This window comes from Lepidochelys kempii, chromosome 25 (assembly GCF_965140265.1).
Source record: "Lepidochelys kempii isolate rLepKem1 chromosome 25, rLepKem1.hap2, whole genome shotgun sequence".
NCBI lineage: Eukaryota > Metazoa > Chordata > Testudines > Cheloniidae > Lepidochelys > Lepidochelys kempii.
In genome coordinates, this window is record NC_133280.1 from 6,241,917 (window position 1) to 6,266,340 (window position 24,424).

The 24,424-nt window shown below is 44.5% G+C and overlaps 1 protein-coding gene across 1 annotated transcript in view; it reads left to right on the top strand.

Annotated features, from left to right (window-relative positions):
• The first annotated feature begins 5,979 nt into the window (after positions 1-5,979).
• SCAMP4 (secretory carrier membrane protein 4) overlaps positions 5,980-24,424 on the top strand; it is a 29,588-nt gene continuing 11,143 nt past the window's right edge. The window contains 6 exon segments of the mRNA XM_073324463.1: positions 5,980-6,114; positions 6,116-6,137; positions 11,143-11,249; positions 15,067-15,124; positions 18,599-18,727; positions 22,797-22,953. Coding sequence (XP_073180564.1) covers positions 5,980-6,114; positions 6,116-6,137; positions 11,143-11,249; positions 15,067-15,124; positions 18,599-18,727; positions 22,797-22,953 — 608 coding nt within the window.

Sequence of the window (24,424 nt, forward strand, 5' to 3'; positions counted from 1 at the left end):
CACCCCCTAATTTAGCACTGCAAAGCTCAGTGTCCCACGTAGGCCAGTTTCCCTATACTCTTGTTCTGGCTGCACTGTCTACTTCCACCCCCACCCCACCCCCCAGCTTTCCGAACCTTATACACCTTTCCCTCTGCTTCTCTCACCTTTGCCCTTTCTGTTCAATGTTATTCCCAGTGTAGTCAAGGATAGTTTTGCCGGTGGGACCTGATACACCTAGCTGCTGAGCACCCTCATCTCCCACTGACTTGTATGCCACTTGACGGTGCTCTGCACCTTGCGGGATCGGGCCCCAGGTTCAGTCACTGGGTTATCATAATCACCGTACTAGAGTGGCATAGGAGTGTTTCACCCACCTGCCTCGCAAATTAATGTCTTGGCATTCTAACAAATGTAATGAATGTGCCCCTTCCCCCATACGGGAAGGAAACTGGGACTTGCAGGGCTGAAAGTAGGGACCTCTATTGCTTGAGCTAAAGGAGTAACTCCACAGGCTGGTAGCAATAATGGCTCTTATCCACTTATGTGGGTAAGAGATTAGAGGCAAGGCCTGTAACATATGCTGCACCAATGGGGTATACACACATTTCTCAGTTTATATGCCAGTATACATGGTGGGCCTTAGTGTAAATGAGATTAAGGCCTTTTTACACCACTCTGGCAATATGAAGTGGACTTAAAGTGCAATTACACACAGTTTAAGGCCCCTTTATGCTGTCAGAGTGGATTAAATGAGGCTCAGTGTAAGTGGGAATCAGACCTGGTGGATACATGCCCATACACACACACCAAGCGATACAAAGGTAAGATCACAGGTAACATTTTCAAAAGTGCCTATGTGACTTAGGCACTTAAACACCTTTGAGGCTCTTGGTCTGAATACTACAGATTTTGGTGGAAGTCAGACGTCTACATCCCTTTGAGAATGGGGGCCTAGGAACCTAAGTGCTGTTTTCAAAAGAAACTTGGGTACTTAGGAGCCTCTAACTTTCAATGAGTCTTAGGCTTCCACGTCATTTTGGCCAATGACTCTTAAGAGCCTAAGTCAGGTGCTTTCGAAAATTTCACACCAAATATCTCTGACTCATAGCTCCAGGCTGAGCAGGCTTTAGATAGTTGGATGAGTTTCTTTCATTTGCTTTCCTTTTTTATTTAAAAAAAAAAAAAAAAAGTTGAATTGTGGAACCAAACAAAAAGTGAGAGCTCACTATTTCCCAGATGAAGATCTAATATATTGTTTTATATGAACATTTAGCTGAGTGTGTTTTTCCACCTCTAGACCCCTCACACTGTGTATAAAAAGAAGAAATGGCTAATATATATTCTTGTGAATGTTGGTGCAAAAGAGAAAATATAGAACATTGCAGTCAGTTTTATGTTATTTTTTATCTATATGAATGAAAGGAAGAAATGCAAAGCATTTTTCCATCTAACACAACACACACACCCCCACCACCACCACCTGTAGGTACAGACAGGTTTTATGGAAATGTTTTACTTTTTAGACTTAGGAAAACACTTCTGTTCTCATTGAATGTCCTGTCTTGTAAGATGCATCCGATGAAGTGAGCTGTAGCTCACGAAGGCTTATGCTCAAATAAATTTGTTAGTCTCTAAGGTGCCACAAGTCCTCCTTTTCTTTTTGCGAATACAGACTAACACGGCTGCTACTCTGAATCTTGTAAGATTGTAATTTCTATTTTTTTAAAGGAAAAAAAAAAACCTTAGAAAATAATTAAACTTCCTCTTATGAATTGGCCAGCTAGGAAGGGGCGGGTGGGGGAGGGGAAATGTTCATTTAAGGCGCGGGGGAGGGGGCTTTGTTTGGATTTTTCATAAAAGTACTATAATGTATGGGGGCGACCTTTTAATGAGGTGGATTCTATAGAGATATAGATGTATATTGCACAAGATTTATGGAAAGAAAAATAAAGTCTGTTTTACAGGAGGAAAATGTGTTGGAAGTATTGAATTTGACTCCTGTTTCTTAGCAGAAAGCCCACTTGAATCCAGGGAGAGTCTTTTCATGGATTTCAAGGGGCTTTTTGGGACAGGCTGTCACTGAAGCCCCATTCACAAGGTACTCAATGCCTGACTTTAAGCACCGATGGTACTATTCACATCCTTACAGTTGGGCATATGCTTACGTGCCTGGTTGAATTGGCAAATTGCCTGAGGGAAAGCGCTGAAGGGAAGTTGTACGTGGTGAGTTACTGTCCAGTTCTGGTACCCACAATTCAAGAAGAATTTTGATAAATTGGAGAAGGTTCAAAGAAGAGCCATGAGAAAGATTAAAGGACTAGAAAACCTGCCTTAGAGTGACACACGCAAGGAGCTCAACGTATTTAGCTTAACAAAGAGAAGGCTAAGGAGTGACTTGATTACCGTCCTAAGTACCTGCCTGGGGAATAAATATTTAATAATGGGCTCTTCAATCTTTCAGAGATAGGTCCAATACAATCCAAGGGCTGGAAGTTGAAAGCCAGACAAATTAGACAGGAAATAACGTGTATGTTTTTAATTAGCAATCTACCAAGAGTCATGGTCTCCATCGCTGAAAATCAAGAGTGGCTGTTTTTCTAACAGATCTGCTCTAGGAATGATTTGGGGGCAGTGCTCTGGCCTGGGCTACGCAGGAAGTCAGACTTAGATGATTACAATCCTTCCTTAGAATCTATGAATCTAGGGAAACGTGAGCTGCTGCTGAGATCTGAGGAAACCTGCAAGGAGGCCTGGATAGAGCTGGGGAACCCTGCCAGATGGTAGGGAAGCTTGTGCAGGTCCCCTAGGAATGAGTGGAAGAACCTGCATGGTCAGTGTAAGGCAGGCCCAGAAGCAAGGGGTTGACTCCAGAGGGAGAGACCTACGAGCAGGGGTAGGAGGATTGTCAGGTTTGGAGATCTGGGGAGTATAAACACTGCAAGGAACCCTCTGGCAGAAGACCTGAGTGCAGGGTTGTGGGAGGTTCCCCTGAGCAGGGGCTAGCAATCAAAGGGGAGGAGGCCTGGGGGAGTGAAATATTGCAGGGAGCCCTCTCATGGGAGACCTGATTCGGGACTACAGGAGAAGACTTGTGGGAGAGAAGCAAGTCTGGGAACTCTCAGGTGGATGCCCTGGAGAGTGGGGCCCTGGAACAGGGGCTAAAGGAACGAGGACAGAGTGATTAACGACTGTAAGGTGGGTGACCTGGGAAAAGTGACCTTTGAATGGGATTGAGGAGCTGCTGCCTTGTCACTTTGTTTTGGGGAGGAACTGTTTTCCTATGAGGGATCTGCAGGTTGTGGTACTTCCCATGAATAAAAAGGGTTTGAATTTCCTACTGAGAGACAATATTCCTTAGAGAGGAGAATCAAAGAGGAGCTAAGGCAGGCATGTCTGCTGTGGGGCTGGAGGGTGCTCAAGCAGGGGCTGTCCAGGGACAGGGTCTGAGCTGGGATTTGTCTGTCTTGGGTCAGCCCAAAACTCCTAGCACATCGTTTCACCCCTGCAACACAGCCTTAACTGTGCCCTCTTTGAACAATACCTCCCTCCACACCAGGCGATTTTTGTACATGTGCTTTTTAGGGGGCTATACCTCACAAACACCTGGCTCAAATAACCCCAAATTTGGACCACTTCCTCTACCTTATGCCCACATGAAGCCCAGCACGTTTTGAGACACTCTGAGTTGGCACATGGATTTTAGAGCACTTAGACTAAGCCATCTTTTAAACAGTAAGCGACTCTCATTCTTGTGTGTTTGTTTGGGGTTTGTTTGTTTTGGGGGTTTTTTTTGTACAAAATGCTTTCAGTAAAAATGTTCAGTTTTACAAAACTGAAACTTTATATCGAAATTGCTCAGTTTCTGATTTTTCATGGACACTGTCAGGAAATTTCAATACATTCAAAATCAGAAAATCTTCATTCCCATTTGAAATAACCTTTTTCATCAAAAAAGAAGTGCTGAAAATTTTTCTTGCCAGCCAGCCCTACATATAACAAGCTGGAAATCCATTATGAATGTTTAATATCCACAGATGTGTGTAAACTGGCTAAAAATTTAATTATAGTGGAAGTGCTCCTCAATAAACAGGGACACATTAAAAGGTAGCGATAGGTTTTGTGCAATGTAACTCTCCTTCTTCCCCAGTGCAGCCCAGTCAAGCTTCCAGCCTTCTGGGTTTTCGGATGCTTCACTAGAACAGCAGTCCCCAAACTTTTGAGGGTCACACCTCCCCGGAGCCAGGGCAGGATCAGGGCCACAGCTCCGTGGAAGGAGGGGGAAAGCGGACAGGGATAAGGGGGTTGAGGCTGGGGCCGCAGCTGGGCGTTGGGGCTGGGGCCGCGGCTGGTGCAGGGCCAGAAGTGGAGCCACGCCGAGGCTGGGGACGGGGACAGGGACAGGTGTGGGGCCGAAAGCCAGGGACGTGGCTGTAGGCGGGACCAGAGCAGAGCTGGGGGTGGCCTAGGCCCTGCCATGCCCCCCAGGGGGGCACACCCCCACAGTTTGGGGACCTCTGTACTAGAGACAGAATGAGCTCTGCTGGCTTAGAGCTGAAATCCTGACTTTGCTTCAGCCATTCTCACACAGGGACGTGAGACATTGGACCTGATTCTCCTGTGCCTTGCGTACTTGTTAAGCTTGGAGTAGCTTCATTGGGTATTTTTACACTACAAAAAAAGGTGTATTCTTAATTCAGGTTAGCTAACCTGTGTTAGTTAACTCAGATAAAACAGCAGTGAAGACACTGCAATTTGGGTTGGCAGCTTGAGCAGCTAACCTGAGTTAAAGGGCAAGTTGCAGTGTTTTCACTGCTATTTTAACCTGAGTTAGCTAACCCGAATTAAGAACAAGCCTATGGCTGGCTCTGGGCAGGTGCCATTGCTGGAGAAGAAAAGGGATCTTAAGTGGCCGCTAATTGCCAGACCTTCCTTTCATGGTGCCAGAGGGGAGTTGGTGCATTGCCTACTGCTGCCAAAGGGCAGTGAGATCCGGCCAGCCCAAGCCTGTCCGTCTACCAAGACCCAAATGTGAGACACAGCATGTGCCAAAGCCCCACAACCGAGGGTACACAGGAAACCTGAAATACTGCCAAGTTATTTCCCTCAGTGTCAACAGCTCCTTTCATAAACTCAGGGCTTGGCTACACTTACATTTTATAGCGCTCTGACTTGTTGGCTCAGGGGTGTGGCGGCCCCGGAGCGGCAGGCTGCCAAGACCAGGTGCTCCAATACATTTGTTAGTCTCTAAGGTGCCACAAAAGTCCTCCTTTTCTTTTTTTTGAAGACCAGGTGGGGGTGCTAAGGAGCAGAGGCCTAAAGGGGGTGGGGGGTGCAGACGCCAGCCCCATCAGTGACCCCAGGCAGGGCCGGCACCTGAGACAGGGAGCTCAAGTGACGCCCCCACGCAGGGCTGCCCAGAGGATTCAGGGGGTCTGGGGTCTTCGGCGGCGGGGGTCCTTCCGCCCCGGGTCGTCGGGGCACTTGGCCGAACACCGGGAGCGGAAGGGCCCCCGCCGCCGAAGACCCGGCTGCACCCGGCGGGTCCTTCGCTCTGGGTGCGTTTGGCGGCACGGAAGGACCCGTCGCCAAAGTGCTGCCGAAAGCTCCCCTGGGGGCCCCGGGGCAAATTGCCCCACTTGCCCCCCCCCGGCGGCCCCGCCCCCACGTCCCCTGGCTTGGGCCAAAACTTTTAAACTCTGGGGCCTAGTGGCGCCCCCCCCCCCAGTCTGGCACCTAGGGTGACCAGATGTCCCGGTTTTATAGGGACAGTCCCGATTTTTGGGTCTTTTTCTTACACAGGCTCCTATTACCCCCCCCCCCCCCGCTCCCAGCGTAAGGCCAGCCCTGGCTCCGCCGTTCGCACCCCCGCGCCTCCCCTCCCTTATAAAATTGTCCCCCGCCGGCCGCCGTAGGCCAATATCCGCCTGCCACGCCCCCCCGGCTTCAGGCCACGCCCTCTGACTTCAGGCCGCGCCCCTTGGCCCGCTCCTTGGTCACATGACGCCGTGGCCGCCGAGGGGCATGTTGGGAGAGGTAGTCATCCTCGCGGCTGGCGGGGGCGGCTATAAGCCGTCCTGGAACTGCAACTCCCGGCGTGCCCCGCGGCTGCTGCTAAGGCCGGGAGGGAGCGGAGGGCTTCGGCGGCTGGTGCGGAGGTGAGGGCGATAAACAGCCGAGCGGGTGGCTACCCCCTGCGGGGAATGGCTTGGCGGCCCGGGAGCGGCCCCTCGCCCCGGTTAGGAACCAGGACCCCCCGCTGCCGAGCAATTAATGGGGGGTGCAGCCAGGCCAGCCCCCCCCTCAGCCCAGGCGAGCAATTAATGGGGGAGGGGGGGTGCAGCCAGGCCAGCCCCCCCCTCAGCCCAGGCGAGCAATTAATGGGGGAGGGGGGGTGCAGCCAGGCCAGCCCCCCCCTCAGCCCAGGCGAGCAATTAATGGGGGAGGGGGGTGCAGCCAGGGTAGCCCCAGCCCAGGCCAGCAATTAATGGGGGAGGGGGGGTGCAGCCAGGGTAGCCCCAGCCCAGGCCAGCAATTAGTGGGGGAGGGGGGTGCAGCCAGGGTAGCCCCAGCCCAGGCCAGCAATTAGTGGGGGAGGGGGGTGCAGCCAGGCCAGCCCCCCCTCCTCAGCCCAGGCGAGCAATTAATGGGGGAGGGGGGTGCAGCCAGGCCAGCCCCCCCCCCAGCCTAGGCCAGCAATTAGTGGGGGAGGGGGGGTGCAGCCAGGCCAGCCCCCCCTCCTCAGCCCAGGCGAGCAATTAATGGGGGAGGGGGGTGCAGCCAGGCCAGCCCCCCCCCCCAGCCCAGGCGAGCAATTAGTGGGGGAGGGGGGTGCAGCCAGGCCAGCCCCCCCTCCTCAGCCCAGGCGAGCAATTAATGGGGGAGGGGGGTGCAGCCAGGCCACCCCCCCTCCTCAGCCCAGATGAGCAATTAATGGAGGAGGGGCTGTAGCCAGGCCAGTCCCCCTCTCAGCCCAAGTGAGCAATTAATGGGGGTGTAACCAGGCAGACCTCTTCTCCCCCTCTCGGCACTGGGGACTGATTGGATTGGAAACACTTCTGTGCCCCCCCATGATCTGTCCCCCAAGTCTGACTGTTCAGCAACCATCTGTCAGTGGCAGGTTCCCGCCCATATTTTCTCTGCCAAGTTTTGCACCTTGTTGCATTGTGATTTGTGGTGAGTTGGGTGTGTAACTTCCTGGTTTGTGGATGAAAACGACCAGTTTGCATGTATGACAGTTGGGGTAATTCTGTATTATGAATGTACAGCAAGTAAGGGTGGGAGTGCTGTCTTGTATGTGGTGCAGGTGCAAGGAGAGGCTGGTTGTACAGGGAACGTAAGGGAAAGTCACATCTGTAATGCCTGGGGGTTTTGCACGTGTGGTGATTGCAAGAAGGGTGGAAGTTTTTTCAAAGCGTATCCTTGGGCTCTAGTAGTTCTAAGAGGAATGGTTTTCCTCCCCCTTCCCCCTTTTTGTTCTTGACTGCGAAACACTTTCAGAATATATTTAGCAAAAAGTATTTCTCTCATGCTGTAGTGATGAGACCTTTGTGGTTTTTATCTGTGCTGTAGACATTTGACATGTAAATAATTGATGATTTATTTTTGTGTGTGTTTTTAATTTTACTTTGGGTGTTAGTGTTTGTCTGCTGCAGAGGTCCCATTTGTAGCTAGGCCAATCTGAGTAGTTTACTCTTGGGGGAATTCTGCATCACTGTGTGTGCACAGAATTCATGTTCCCGCCCCCTGCAGATTTCTTTTCTTTCCTGCAGAAAAATGACTTCTGATGAGGGAGCAAAGGGAAGCCACAAGAGCAGCCACGCACACCTTCCTGGCAGCACAAGCAGGTCGGTTCAGCGCCTAGAGCAGCCAATAGAGATGTAAAATCACCACCGGGTGTGTGTGAAGGGGTGGGAAGTTGTGAGAGAGACACTGTCCTTCTCACTCCCTATTGCGGCACTCTTGGCTTGGAGGGGCAAGGCTTCAGGGTGTGTCTGAGGCGGCAGGCGTGGCGCAGACTGTCCCCTCAGAAAGAGCAGAACGTAGCAGCCTGCCCGCTTAGTGAATTGTTCCCGTTGCCTTTGTGAATTCCCCCAGGAGTATAAAACAGGTGTAAAAGTTTTAAGGCTTCTTTATATGGTCAGAGTGGTGTAAAGGACAGTATGGCCTTATAAGTGCATATGGTGCTTTACTGATTACAACTGGTCTAAATTATTGGACTGAAAAGAATTCTTATCAAAATGTGCTCTATGAACTGCTTGCTACTGACTTCTCTGGAGATGGTTAGTAGCCAGTACAAATTGTGAGTTTGATTCCCCAGCCCTCACTTGCTCTTCAGTTGCCTATGATGTAACACTGAGCATATGGCTGCATATATTTGTTGACTAATAACTAGAAATAAAGGGTCAAACCTAGCTACATTACTGTTAGGCAAGGAGGTTTGGGGATTTCCTCCCATGCTCCATCCACTGTGTTGTACTTTAAATAAATTACCTAAATAATTGAAACCAACATGATTATATTGCGTTGTTTTGACAAATAAAATATGCAGAATTTTAAAATATTGTGCATAAAATTTTTAATTTTTTAACACAGAGTTCCCCCAGGAGTAGTAGTTATAATGCAGTGTGAGAGCACAGAAACACACAAGTTGGAAAAGCAAGTCTTTCTCTCCTCTGGGGCCCTCTGCTGCAATCTCTTACTCCTGTGAGTAAGGCTTATTCACAGGAGTAATCCCATTGAAGCCAGTGTCTGTCTGTCATGTTTTTGTAGTGTGGGATCTTGCTCGATCTACTGCGGTAGGATATGGGGCTGTAAATTCCTCCAGAACAGGTGTTGTGTTGGGCTTCCATAAACTGCCTTCTGCAAGTGCCAGATAGGCGTTGAGAGGGAGCATAGCAGTAGCATATGTTGTAAGTAGGCTTGGCAAAACTTGGTTTTTATTTTTTTATAATTTTGACAGATAATATTAATGTCTATTTTAAGCATTTTAAATCTTTGTATCAATTTAAATTTTTACAGTTGCAGGAAATTATGGGGGGCAGGCAATAATTAATGACAGTAAACATCAAGATTCAAAAAGTTGAAGTTTTATAACTATTAAAACACAAATTGTCAGCATCACATGTCAAAATAAATATCCTTCAATCAAATTCTAATAAATTCTCAAGCACCGTTTTTCTTTCTTTCTGATCTGTAAATTTTGCTTATTCTTGATGGAAATATTTTTTTGTCAGTTTGGCTGTGTGTGGTGAAATTGACACTTATCAGTAAAAACCACATCCTTCCGAGCCTGACTGTAAGCCGTAGACATCCTTGGAAATCTAATTAACATAGAGCAGTCTCAAGGCTGTCTAATTGACAGAAGACAGAGGGTGTTTTTGTCCCATCTTTCCAGCAACTCAGGATTAGGAGGGTGCAAAGGTGAAAGCCTGTCAGTTAAGACTATGCTCCCTCTCTAGCCTGACAGTGAAACTGGCTATAAACAAAAGTGAAATTGAATTCATTTATTTTGATTATCCATCTTTCTGTTTCTCTTCTAGGTACTCATATGGCCTCCATTATCTGAGTGCCTCACAATCTTTAATGTATTTATCCACACAGCAGCCCTGTGAAGTAGGGCTGTGCTTTTATCCCCATTGTACAGATGGGAAGCTGAGGCATAGAGAGACTAAGGGGCAGATATTTAGAAGTAGTTAGGTGCCTAACTCCCATTGACTTCAGTGTGATTTAGGTGGTGCCTAGATACTTTTTAAAAATCTGGCCTTAAGTGGCTTGCTGAAGGTCTCACAGGCAGTTTCTGACAGAGCAGGGAATTGAACCTGCCTCTCCCAAGTAACTCTCTAATCTAGGAACAAAGCGCATAGGCCATACTTGCAGGTTGTCGGGGAGTCTTATCTTGGGGCAAGCAATAGCTACATGGGGAACAAAATATTGATAACGGGTTCTTCAATCTAGCAGACCTAGTTAGAACAAGAACTAATGGCTAGAAGTTGAAGCTAGAAAAATTCAGACTGGAAATAAGGTGCAAGTTTTTAATAGTGAGAGTAATTAGCCATGGAACAATTCACCCAGGATTGTGGTAGATTCTACATCACAGACCATTTTTAAAGCAAGATTAACTATTTTTCTAAAAGATCTGCTCTAGTTCAAACAGGAATTAATGGATGGAAGTGCTATAACGTGTTATCCAGGAGGTAAGACTAGATGATCATAGTGGTCCCTTCTGGCCTTATTGTCTATGATTATGAATCTAAAAGTCTCAGGTTAGCATCCTAACAGCCGGACTGTCCCTTCTCCAAGCTAAGAGAAATTCAAAAGATCAATGAAAGGCACAAACAGCGAAAAATAAATCCAATTTAAAACCTTCCCTTCTGACAAGCTAAGATATTACAACATAGGTAAAGAAATACATGTATTTATTACATATGACTTTAAACATGATGTATCCCTTTAATGTAGTTTGTTGCCTGCTTCCTGTGCAGACAACAGTGTCCTGTTTCTTGCATTTTTAAAACAGAAAATGTTACCCTCAACAGGATACAAGGGCATTTTGTATTTTTGAAATGGAGACAGTAGCAGCTTTCATTGAACCCCATCTTGGTTTTGTGAGTCATGTGAATTGGACTGTAAACTTTGAGTTATTCATGTTTGCTTAGGAGCATAGTGAAAAAGGGAAGAGCATTTTACATCCAGGTTTCCTTTAGTTTCCCCCCAGCAAGATGGATTTTAATTGAAAAGTCTTGGCTGCAGAGAGTGGTGGGGTGATGCATTTTTAATCTGTTCTTTTCAGTTGACTTAAAGTTTCTATATGAATGTACAATAGAACTTACGTTTCTGTTAGTATCTTTCATACAACTGTATCACAAGACATAAGTCAGTTACGGTATCTGTGTGCAGATGTAAATGCTCATCCATATGTCTTCTTGCTTAACTGCTTATCAATATTTGCAGTTCAGCTGTTTCACTACACTTGTATCTTGCAGCTGGAGTTCACTGATGGCTAAGACTTCTTCAAATAGAAATATAGCATTGTATGAGCTATATATGCTCAAGTCAGTGAGAACTGAGTAACGTTGTCACCTTGCAGGAGCAGGATCTTTCTTCTGTTTTATCATAAATCTAAGGTGTCTTCTCCTCGAACACGCAGTCATGTATTTGCAGGAGTCCCTGGCAAAATAAATGACAAGTTGGGAGTGTGTAATAACGACTCAATTACCAAGCCATTTCAGAGCACTAAAGAAAAGTACTTCAAGGTCCAAGCCAACAATGTGAGTGCATATCCTCATACGAAGAGTTTGAGCTTGCTTCTACTGAAGTCCATGGCAAAGCGAACAAATGAGAGGAATCTAAATAAATTGTGGAACCTGGTCCTGCAACACTTAACTTGCTCATTGGCTTTGTCTTCCTTGCAAAAAGGTGGAGGTTTTTTGGTTTTGTTTTGTTTTTTTTATATTGAAATTGCTATTTCAAAAAAACACCTTTTTTGGAGTGAAAACGCTGACTTCAGTGACCTTACTCAAGTAAGTAAGGGTTGCAGAACAGGGCAGGCTGCTGTATTCATTCATGTGCAGTGGTATAAAATCATATGTGAAATTTAGTAAGAGTTTGAGCCTGGTCTACACTTAAAATTTAGATTGACATAGCTACCTCAATCAGGGGTATGAAAAATTCCCACCCCTTGAGCGTCATAGCTGTGCCGACCTAATACCCAGTGTAGATGCTGCTGTGTTGACAGAAGACTGCTTCTGTTGACCTCGCTCAGGGAGGTGGTGGTCTACTCTATACTAATGGTAAAATCCCATCCATCAGTGTACAGTGTGTACACTAAGGGGTTATGCTGGCATAGCTATAATGACATAGCTATGCTGGTATAGTCCCCATAGTGCAGATATACCCTAGGAAGGTTAATGAGGATGAAGAGTTATCTTCTCTAAGATGCTTTTAATTAATTATAACACTTTTTAGTGAAAACAACATATGGGGAAACTGAAACTCTGGGATGTTGTGACATGGCTCTCTGCAATGCCAAGGATATAATCCAGGAATTCTCCTCGGTTGCATGCTCTAAGCACTATACTGTTCCCCCTCCCGTTAGGACTTTAAGGACTGATTAGCGTGGTAGCACACTATCTGCATCCCTCCGGCCTGAAAAAATGACCTCATTTGTTTACTGATCTTTCTTTCGGTAATAGATTTTTCTTTCTATTGACATTTTAATGTAATTGGTTGAATTATGTGACTTGTTCTTTCCAAAAAATGTTATGTTTTGTCAAAAGCAGCTGCGTGTGGTAGGGCCAAATTTAATTTGAACTTCTGTCTTCGTGCTTTATTTCCTGTTTACACAATACAAAAGGAACAAGGCAAAGCAAAAAAATAAGCCTCAATTTATGAATCCATGTTTTAAGTTTAAAATGCCTGTCGGAGCGTGAAGAGGCGGTGGTGGCTGGTTGTTTGTATTCTGATAGTCCTTAGGGCCCCAACTGAGATTGGGGTCCCATTGTGCCAGGCACTATGCAAACACATAGTAAGGGACAGGTCAGGCCTCAAAAGACTTACAATTTACATAGGTCTTGTCTACGCTAAATTTAACTAGTATAGTTAGTGATGCAACCTCCCTAGGGAGGATGCAGTTACATCAGTATAAAGATGCCTTATACCCCATATCTCTCTTCCTGGATGGGAAGAGGAATTATCTATACCAGTATGAGTCATCTTTGTACCAGTATAACTGTCCACATTAAAGCTATGTCAGCACTAGCTTTAACTTTTGCTGTTAACACTTATGTCGCTCAGGTGTGACCCCAACCGACATAAATTACACCGACAGAAGCGCTGGTGTGGACAGCGCTCTGTTGGCAGGAGATGGGGGTTGGGATGGTTTAATTATGTCAAAGGGAGAGCTCTCTCCCGCCAGCATAGAGTGGCTACATGGGAGATCTTACTGCAGTGCAGCTGCATCGTTACTGTAAGGTGTCTACTGTAGACATAGCCTAAGGATTGTACCAGTATAACTAGATCAGTGTTCCCAAAAAAAAAATCATATCACTAAGCAAAATAGATATACTGGTGCAAAATGACAGGTTTCAGAGTGGTAGCCATGATAGCCTGTGTCAGCAAAAACAACGAGGAGTCCTTGTGGCACCTTAATATAGGGAAATTACATTTTGTAATGACCAGGACATTACAAAACTGAATTTCCCCCTACTATTACTCACACCTCCTTGTCAATTGTTTGAAATGGGCCACCCTCATTACCACTGCAAAAGTGATTTTTCCTCCCTTGGTAGTCTACTGTTAATTGAATTGTCTCATTGGACTGACACCCACCCCGCCCTGCCACTTCGTAAGGTACCTCCCATCTTTTCATGTACTATGTATATATACTTGCTACTGTATTTTCCACTCCATGTATCTGATGAAGTGGGTTTTAGCCCACGAAAGCTTATGCTCAAATGAACTTCTTAGTCTCTAAGGTGCCACAAGGACTCCTCGTTGTTTTTGGTGCAAAATGTGTGCAGACCAAGTGATAGACAAGACAAAGGGTGAGAGAAGAAACAGAGGGTCAGAGATGTAAAGTGAATTGCTTCAAGTCACAACAATTCAGTGGCTGTTCTTCTTACTCTCAAGTTCAGTTTCCTGGTCTCAAGATCACACTGCGGTGTGAGGTGGAACTTTGTATGTGTCTGTTGTTTGTCATATTAAAGTAAGGGCTGACTTTTTTCTTTCATTTTACTAGTTATTTTTGTTGGTACTTAAAATTCTGGTTTAGAACTGTGGCCAAAACAAAGAGGGTTTTTTTTGTTTTTGTTTTTTAAAGGATTCTTTGTTTTCAACTGGGATTTACTGAAAGCATTGGCACACGTTTTCTGTTCTTTAAATATCAAGTAGATAGAATCAGCTATCTGTGGTTCAGGATCCAAACCTGCAGCTTTTACTCACACAGTTAATTCCACTGAAGTCAGTGGAATTGCTGAGCAGAATAAGGGTTGCATGATTGAGTCCTCCAAGAATTGCAATAATAAGAATGGTTCCCCACCCTCTCCCCATTAAATAATCTTTATTTGTAAAGTCTCTGAATATTTTTGCATGATTTTTTTTTAAAAAAATTAATGATGGAATGTGTGACTTCTCTGGGAGTTCTGTACTGCAGTCTGGTTCCTTGCCAAACTGTTATGTAAAAGAATTCTCTGTGAAGATAAACTATGTTGTCAGTTTCTGTGTTGCATCTGTGATTTTTTGGGGGAGGGGAGAGATGTTTTTCTTAGCAAACAATGGGTTAATAATTGAGGCCTGGTCTGCAGTGGGAAATTTTATCAGTATAACTACTACCTCTCTCCGCGTAATTTTCATGCCTCCAAGAGAGGTAGGTATACCGACCTAACCCCCCGGTGTAGATATTGCTAGATCAACGGAAGAATTCTTCCATCAACCTAGCTACCGCTTCTTGGGGAGGTGGACTACCTATTCCAATGGGAGAACCTCTCCCATAGACATAGGCGGTGTCTACATCAAAGCACTATGGCGGCGAAGCTGCTGCTGTAGCGTTTTAAGCGTACTCATACTCTAACAGTTATGAAAGTGCCATGGTGAGCTGGGGAACAGTCAAATCATGTCTGCTGGTCTGGCACCAGTTTCTTCCCCTCTGAGTTTTTGTTTGCTTGGACCTGAGTCCAAACCAGGCTCGTTTGTTTCAACTTGTCTGCCTTCAGCTGGAATGTGCATGTGTTCTGGCAGCAGTTTCCTGTGCAACCTCTGACTGTGCCAGGTACATTTAGCAATAAAGCTGCTAAAGTTGTTGACCGTGAGGTTGTAATTAATTAAGCCTTCAAATGTAGCATCCCATTAATACAAATGGGGTAATTCATATTTCTCTTAGTGATACTGTTTGAGCCTGCCCACTCTGTACAGTTAGAAACAAACAGTGTGCACTGGAAACGCTATGCTGGCAGTCAAGAGCTAGAATAACGAATTTTTGAAAAAATGTGGACTTCGTTGAAAATTTTAAAATGCCTTTAAAATTGGGGTTTCTGTGAATGTGGGTTACAATTATATGCGATTGATCTGATTTCTTTCTTTCTTTAATAGATTCATTGCTGTCTGATTTCAAAATTTCTCCAAGGAACATTTCTAGCAGAAATGGCAGGTAAAGAGCAGTACTAAATACGGAGAAATAAAAACGATGGCAGATAATGTTTCAGCAGTGTACAGTGATCAGCATAGTGGATTAGGCATGATAAGCTTTTCTTCTTCTCTCCATAGGCCCTTCACATCCCTTGTAGAGCCTTCTGGCTGCTCCCCTTTTCCTCCCTTCCGCATACTCCTATTTTACACTGTTTGTCCTCAAGGTCATTAACTGAGGTCCCCATCCTGGCCATAGAAGGCTGGATGTGACTTAGATGCTTGTGTGGAGGAAATTGGTCACTGCAGTCCCTTCCTACAGAAATTAAACGTCTGCTTCCACTAGCTGCATTATGAACTTTAACCAAGGGCTTAATTCTGCTCCCATTGAAAACAATAGCAAAACTCCCATTGACTTCACTGCAAGCTGGAACGAGTCCTGAGTTTATACATCCTCTAAAATTGACAGTGTTTTTTAGCAAACATTGTGCTTGCTGTAGTCTAAAAGTCTTGTCCTACAGCAAAAGCGAGTATTGTAGAAATCTCTGGGGCACGTGATCAGATCTGAGAGAGAATATTTTCTTACATTCCTGTTGTTCCGCTGAAGAAACCGCAAACAGTTTAAAATTGTATATGCACAGCAGCCCTAAAATGTAGCCAACTCTGGGGTGGGCGGTTAGCAGCCAACTGGCACACAGCGTGGTACACAACAATAGAGAATAATAGAGGAAAATTTTGGCCACTGACAAACGCCTCTAGCCAATTACCATGGGATCATTAATTTCCAGGCAGTGCAAAATGCAAAGTAAACATTATGGTACTAAATGTATCTACCTTAGAGAGCTGGAGGGCTTATCTGAATGTGCCAGGGTTTGAACCTGTGCTTCAAGGAAATCTATGGGCCAGATGCACTGGTGGCTTGCCGTCACGGAAATGCCGGTGAATGAGACCCCCTTGCGGGGAGGGAAGGAGAGAGGGATCTGCAGTAACCTAAAGTAGCTGCAACTACATTTTGGGAGGGGGGATAGAGAAGGGGCTAGCAGCACCCTGATAAAGAGGCTGTGGGCAGACTGTTCCTTTAGCATCACAGTGAGGCTGCTCTTATTGCTGGTGTTTCTATAGAGAGCAGTTCATTTTGCCAGAGCAGCTTTTTATCTTCTCACACAGAGATGATGGCAAGAGGGGGGAACTCTCTGGGCCTGAAAGGTCATGTTAAGACACTTGTCTTGTCTTCTGTGCCATTTGGAAGTTTTCCCAGGACATTTTTCTTCTCTTCCTCTGATTGTTTTTAATTCTGTTTTACTGAAATTGAGGACTTGAAACAATTAGTCACAGTGCCCTGGAATCAAACTTTTAATCAGCACTCAAAGGCAAGAACAAATATTCCCAAATATGTAGAAATGCACACATGGTTATATTAGATATTCATACATACGTATCTTCCCAGCAGCTAACAGCAGTTTGGATTACACAATTTAAGGACTCCTATTACTTTTTTAAAAATCAGAGGTTTAAAAAATAAAATGCATATAAGAAGGTAGATATCTCTCTGCTCCTTGTGTGGCTGTCCCTACTGTCTGTATAATGGTGTCTGAATTTATGGCTTGGTTTGCTAGGGCAAGGCTGAATGAGAATAGAAATGTTGGATTTGGAAGGCAAGAAGGCCATGATTTATGAATTTCATAACAGTAAAAACATCCCTGATATCTGCAGGGCAGATGGTCCATGAAGAGTTAGTGTGACTCATTTTCCCCTTTGACTGGATGGCATCCTTTTAGTATCATAGAATCATAGAATATCAGAGTTGGAAGGGACCTCAGGAGGTCATCTAGTCCAACCCCCTACTCAAAGCAGGACCAATCCCCAATTAAATCATCCCAGCCAGGGCTTTGTCAAGCCTGACCTTAAAAACTTCTAAGGAAGGAGATTCTACCACCTCCCTAGGTAACGCATTCCAGTGTTTCACCACCCTCCTAGTGAAAAAGTTTTTCCTAATATCCAACCTAAACCTCCCGCACTGCAACTTGAGACCATTACTCCTTGTCCTGTCCTCTTCTACCACTGAGAATAGTCTAGAACCATCCTCTCTGGAACCACCTCTCAGGTAGTTGAAAGCAGCTATCAAATCCCCCCTCATTCTTCTCTTCTGCAGACTAAACAATCCCAGTTCCCTCAGCCTCTCCTCATAAGTCATGTGTTCCAGACCCCTAATCATTTTTGTTGCCCTTCGCTGGACTCTCTCCAATTTCTCCACATCCTTCTTGTAGTGTGGGGCCCAAAACTGGACACAGTACTCCAAATGAGGCCTCCTCAATGTCGAATAGAGGGGGACGATCATGTCCCTCGATCTGCTCGCTATGCCCCTACTTATACATCCCAAAATGCCATTGGCCTTCTTGGCAACAAGGGGACACTGCTGACTCCTATCCAGCTTCTCGTCCACTGTCACCCCTAGGTCCTTTTCCGCAGAACTGCTGCTGAGCCATTTGGTCCTTAGTCTGTAGCTGTGCATTGGGTTCTTCCGTCCTAAGTGCAGGACCCTGCACTTATCCTTATTGAACCTCATCAGATTTCTTTTGGCCCAATCCTCCAATTTGTCTAGGTCCCTCTGTATCCTATCCCTGCCCTCCAGCGTATCTACCACTCCTCCCAGTTTAGTATCATCCGCAAATTTGCTGAGAGTGCAATCCATACCATCCTCCAGATCATTTATGAAGATATTGAACAAAACCGACCCCTATATATAACCTATGTATAACCTATTTGTAGAGGACTGTTCTCCTAAAGTCACCCCTTTCATTGTCATGAAACCATATTGGCTGCAGGCCACAAGGCCTGATTGCTGTAGCCAGAAAGAACTCCACTGGGAATGTAGGCTCTTCTGCAAGCAAACCTCCATTTGTCTCTGCCTGTGGGAGGGGAGAATCCCTGCTTTTCATCTGATTTGTTTGGTCTGGGAAACCAATATCCACCACTGCTTTTGTGCCCTAATGGATTAGATAAAACCCTCTTGCAAGGGCTGCCACCACTAGATGCAGCTAGTGACCTGCTTAGCTGGCCTCTCTCACCCTATCTAAGCTACTGTGCTTGTGAGCTGAGTCTGGAGTCTGTTTCACTGCACCTTTTGTGGTCATTTATGCCAGTGAAACACAACTGAATCAGAATGGTGGTGCTTTTCCCCTGGTTTGCACTGGGGTAAATGACTACACAGGCTACAAAACAACAGAGAATGAGCCCTAAATATCTAGGGTGAAGATAAGTGCTGATATTGGCCCATTTGAGTAAATAAACTGGATACCATGAACTAGGCATCCTCTTCTCTCCTAATGGTGGGCATGTTTTTCAGGATAGTTCCAAGCTTCCACACTCTTCTCTGTGCTTCCTCTGAGTATTTCCATGCTGGGAAAGTGCGGGTGAGGGGGCATGTCATTATGATGATTCATTAATTTAAGAGAATATGTCTGAGTTAGCTAAACTGTGTATGTTTTTGTTTTTGTAGAGAAAGTGAATAACTTCCCTCCGCTCCCCAAGTTTATTCCTCTGAAACCGTGCTTCTACCAGAACTTTGCTGATGAAATTCCCATAGACTATCAGAGTTTGGTGAAGAGAATTTACCATTTATGGATCTGTAAGTGAAATTATGAAATTTTTTGAGAAATTGTACATATTGGGCTCAACAGCTATAAAGAGGTAGATCCCCATGTATTACACATTTTAGAGTTTCACTTCTGTTCACTTATCAAGAACAAAATCTTCCTTCTAGGATGCTGTGGTGCAGTTTGTGCCTGAATTTTAACCTGTTGTCCCATGAAGCTTACTTCAAAAGTAACTAGGGCAGTCAAGCAATTAATCGCACTGTTAATAATAGAATACCATTTATTTAAATATTTTTGGATGTTTTCTACATTTTCAAATGTATTGATTTCAATTACAACACAGAATACAAAGTGTACAGTGCTTACTTTATATTTTTGATTACAAGTATTTGCACTGTAAAAAAAAAAAGAGAGAGAGTATTTTTCAATTCCCCTTTTACAAGTACTGCAGTGCAATCTCTTTATTATGAAAGTTGAACTCTCAAGTGTAGAATTATGTTAAAATTAAAACTGCATTCAAAAATAAAACAATGTAAAAGTTTAGAGCCTGCAAATCCACTCAGTCCTATTTTTTGTTCAGCCAATCGCTCAGACAAACGAGTTTGTTTACATTTGCGGGACATAATGCTGCCCACTACTTGTTTACAATGTCACCTGAATGTGAGAACAGGCTTTCTCATGGCAATGTTGTAGCCTGCATGGCAAGATATTTACGTGCCAAATGCGCTAAAGATTCATATGTCCCTTTATGCTTCAACCACCATTCCAGGGGACATGCGTCCATGCTGATGACGGGTTCTGCTCGATAACCATCCAAAGCAGTGTGGACCGATGCATGTTCATGTTCATTATCTGAGTCAGATGCCACCAGCAGAAGGTTGACTTTCTTTTTTGGTGGCTCGGGTTCTGTAGATTCCCCATCGGAGTGTTGCTCTTTTAAGACTTCTGAAATCATGCTCCACACCCCGTCCCTCTCAGATTTTGTACAGCACTTCAGATTCTTAAACCTTGGGTCCAGTGCTGTAGCTATCTTTAGAAATCTCACAGTGGTACCTTCTTTGTGTCTTTGTGTTTTGTGAAATCTGTAGTGAAAGTGTTTTTAAAATGAACGTGTGCTGGGTCATCATCTGAGACTGCTATAACATGGAATATAAGGCAGAATGTGGGTAAAACCAACCAGGGGACAAAAAATTCTCCCCCCAAGGAGTTCAGTCACAAATTTAATTAACGCATTATTTTTTTTTAACGAGCATCATCAGCATGGAAGCATGTCCTCTGGAATGGTGGCCGAAGCATGAAGGGGCATTCGAATGTTTAGCGTATCTGGCATGTCAAAACCTTGCAATGCCAGCTACAAAAGTGCCATGCGAATACCTGTTCTCACTTTCTGGTGACATTGTAAATAAGGAGGCAGCGGTATCTCCTGTAAATGTAAACAAACTTGTTTGTTTGAGCGATTGGCTGAACAAGTATTAGGACTGAGTGGACTTGTAGGCTCTGAAGTGTCACATTGTTTTGTTTTTGAGTGCAGTTATGTAACAAAAAAAAAAACACTACATTTGTAAGTTGCAATTTCATGACAAAGAGATTTAGTGTGCCACAGATGGTTCGAAACTCAAATTGGCCTGATCAGCCACTCAGGTGTTCACAGAAAACAAACCAATCAGTGATATCATAGTGATCTTCGAACTTGAAGGACGCACAACAACCAACCCCCACCCCGTTTTGGGTCAGGACCCCCACTTTGAGAAACCCTGCTCCTGAAGATGAAAAAAATCCTTTTGCCCTGCCAACCCTTTCCTCCCAAAATACCTGTCATCCCAGCTTCCCTTCTGGTTACAGAAATAACTTTCTCACTGAGGGACACAATACACACTTGATGCTGTGGGTTTTATTCCAAATGTTGTGTGAGAGAGAGAGAGAGGTGTGTGTGTAAACAATAGGATGATCTGTCACTTCATTGTTCTTTTGTTATTCAGAGATGCTGAAAAAAGCTCTAATTTTCTTGCCTGAAGAAACTGCTTGTCTCCTCCAGACTGACTAGTTAAATGTTGCATGCAGTAAAGCTGCCTTTGTGTGTGGATGGGTTGTTTTTTGTTTTTTAAACAAAGCATCCCTCATTCAATTTAGTGGAAAAATGGAAAGGTGCCAGCCATTTAGGCAACTGGGCCACATGTATGTCTGAGCAGACCTGGGCTTTCCTCTGTGCATTTTAGATTTCCATCTGCTGCACGTTTTCTGTTTGGGTCATTCTGGGTTTCTGGGGTGGGTGCGGCATAAAGGTGAGAGAAACAGATCCAAAGAGAAGACAGAAACATTTAAAATAAATACATACTAGAAAGCTGAGGGGTCATTATTTTAATTGGATTTGAACATTTAATAACACATGGTGTAGTGAGATTTGGGGAATCCTGTCCCAGAGCTCCTACTGCTGGAGAACAAATGCCTGTGTAAATCACATTTTGCGTTACAGCTTTATAGGCACCATTGATTTAAAGGGTTTTTATTATTTGCTTGTTTTTATAGCCCACGAGTTATCAAACTAAAAATTCTAGACTCTCCAGTTATTCACTTTAAATAGGATTTAACTTAAAAGTGAGTTTTCCCTTTGCTAAATCTTAAGGCATCTGCAAACCAGGGCATTTAAAGCAAGTCTTTTGTTAAACTTTTACAGTTAACTTATACCACGGAAGTGAAACCTGCATAACTGAGCGAAGGATTTTTTTAATTAAAACTGTTTTTTTGATGATGTTAACTCCCATTTAACTTAAATGCCTGAATAATCAGTTAGAAACTTCTTGTATTAAAGATTCAGCTGTGTATCTTCCCAGTATGATGTGTTGGTACACAATCATTTATTAATTACTCAGTGTCCCCAAAGTCGGTTGGGAGGGGACATATAATTGGCTGAGCTTGCGAGACACTCAACTTGATGGTATAAGGCATCTCTGTTTGGATGGTTAAGCATTGGAATGAATTGCCCAGGGAGGTCTAGATAATACTTAGTCCTGCCATGAGTGCAGGGGACTGGACTAGATGACCTCTCTAGGTCCCTTCCAGTCCTATGATTCTATATAACTTTTTAATGCTCCATCCTATCTGTTCTAAAATTTCTGGGAATTTTCCAGGTATCAATGGGCAGAACTCAATTGATATTGTGGGGGGGAATCAGAAAGCGGGAAGGTGGAAAATGGCATCACACTGAGCTCCTGGCATCAGTTTAGCATAGCCACAGCTTCAAGCCCTCTGTAATTGTCTTTAGATTGAAGAGCCACTTGATGGAAGCTATTAAAACTTTCCAGCATAACACCCTGTCTCATCTCTGCTCATCCTCCCAATAGAGTTAAACATGTTGAAACCTTGAATGATGCATCTCCCAGGCAGGAAGAAGTAAAATAATGTTTGGGGCGGGGGGAGTGGACCTGTGCAGACCCTGGCATTGAGGGATGTGGAATCCTGTTACGGGAGTTGGGGGAAATAGGGACACACAGAGTCCCTTCCATGGAGGGCAATTGGGAGATCCTGGTATAGGAGAATAGGGTGCCCAGAGCCCCTGGCAGGATGGGGGACAGTGGTGTGGGGGAAACCCACCACAGAGCCCTTACTTGGACTCCATGTGCTAGCCAGGGAAGCTACTTGTGCAGGGGGTGTTTTTTCAATGGGATGATTCCACTCCTTTAAAGACCCTTCTGTACCATGCTTGGGGCATAAAGGGACCTTGATGTAACTAAAAATCTGGCAACTCAGTTTTACTTTGTAACAATAGAGGTCCAAATCCTGATCTTCCACTGATCCCTTCACTTGCAGAATTATCCACCCAGTTTTCCTTCCATTAACATATGCTCACAAATGAGTCCCTTGATTTCTCTACTGGTATCTGCCCCATTCCAAAACTGACCCTCCCTAGCAGCAGTTCTTCCAAGTTACAGCAGAAGCCATGCCTTGTGGTCAGCGTGTTGATAACTTCCACCCCAATCACTTCCTTGTGCTAACAATTCCTCCCATAACAAGGTCTCCTTGTATTATAATACAAACCATTTGCTTTTTTTCTGAAGGCAGCAAACAGCACTACTTATGCCCTCTCCTGTTCTCTCTTTATAGTTTACTGCATCACACTAGTGGTGAATCTAATTGGCTGCCTGGCCTGGTGGATTGGTGGTGGTTATGGCGTTAATTTTGGCTTGGCCATCCTTTGGCTTTTTCTCTTCAGCCCCTGCAGTTACATATGCTGGTTCCGGCCTGCATACAAAGGTTTTCGGTAAGTAGACACTCATCTTCTTCCTTTGATCAAAGGGTTTCCTCTGAGAGGTTCGTTCAGTAAATGTTGATCAAGAAGACAGTGCCCGCAAGCTGTTATCTGTCAGGGCAAAGATTAAGGAGAAAGTAAATGGAATATTCAGTTACAACAATATTTGGTTAAGAAAGTTTGGCCAGCTCAGGAGCTTATAGATGAAGCTATAGGGCTTCCCATCTCTGGATGGCTGGTTTGAATCCAGCCCAGGTAGAGAGTGACTCAAAGTTGCTGCTGTCTGTTGGTGGTTTGGTAGCTGCTTGTTTGTATTATGATAGTGGTTAAAGGGATCCGATTGTTCTAATGCTATACAGATATGGACTAAGAGCTAGTCTCTGCCCTAGAGAGCTTACAGTTGAAATAGACAAGATGGACAAAGGGTGGAGGTAGTGGGGAAGGATACAGTCTACAAGCTACGTATGAGCTCGGTGAAGAATACTATGATTAGCGAGAAGTATCCATGCCCACAAAACACCACCCTTGGCACAGAGTGGCCCCTTGTTGGCAGAGAGGTCCAGGCCTGAAAAGGCCACAGAAACTTAGTTTCTCTCTTGTCCCCATGAAGGGTTCCTTCAGAACCGGGCTGATTCACATTGGTGAAGGGGGGCTCGCAACAAGATCTTGCATTGCTGATGACCATGCAGTTTGACCTGTTCTGTGGTCATTGCAGCATTGTTTGGTTTGGCACTTTCACAAGCATGAAATCCATATTTTAAAAATTTAAAATTGTTAATATATTGTGATTATTAAATATCCCTGGGGTTACCTAAGCATTCACATCACTAATGGTATGGGAGACATTCTTCAAAAAGCTTGTTTGAGATTTTTGGTTTCTCAGTTCTTTATGGGAAAACTGTATAAAAACAGCTTGCTAAGAACTGTTCTGTTTTTTGTCTCTAGGCACAGCATGTAGTTACGCATATTGGGAGGGGGTATTTAAATAAAAGCAGCATACAAAGACCAGGTCTCTTCTCAAACTGCACAAATCTATTTAAAATCCTACTTTTTTTTTTTTAAATTAATAATCATTTGCATGTCTCTAGTGCCTGCTGGGAATTGCAAAGAACTTTGCAATCATTAGTGTATTGAGACTCGCATCTCTTTGAGGGACTTGTGTTTAATCTCCATTTTGCATAGGGAAACTGAGGCGTGGAGAGGGGAAGTTATTTTCCCAAGGTCCTGCAGCAAGTCACTAGCAGAGCTGACAGGAGTCTGTCATTCCAGTTTCCTAGAAACCTTCTCTCCCTTCCTTCATGACCAGTGTGTTTTTTTTTTTTTTAAATTGGTTAATCATCAAATTCTATGGTAAGAAGTTAATTTAGAAAAAAGCATAAGCAGCTGACAGGAATAGAAGCAGACAGACTAAGGCCCTGATTCTAGAAAGCACTCAAGTATATGCTAAATTTTAAGCGTGTGCCGGTGGGACTTACGCAAGTGC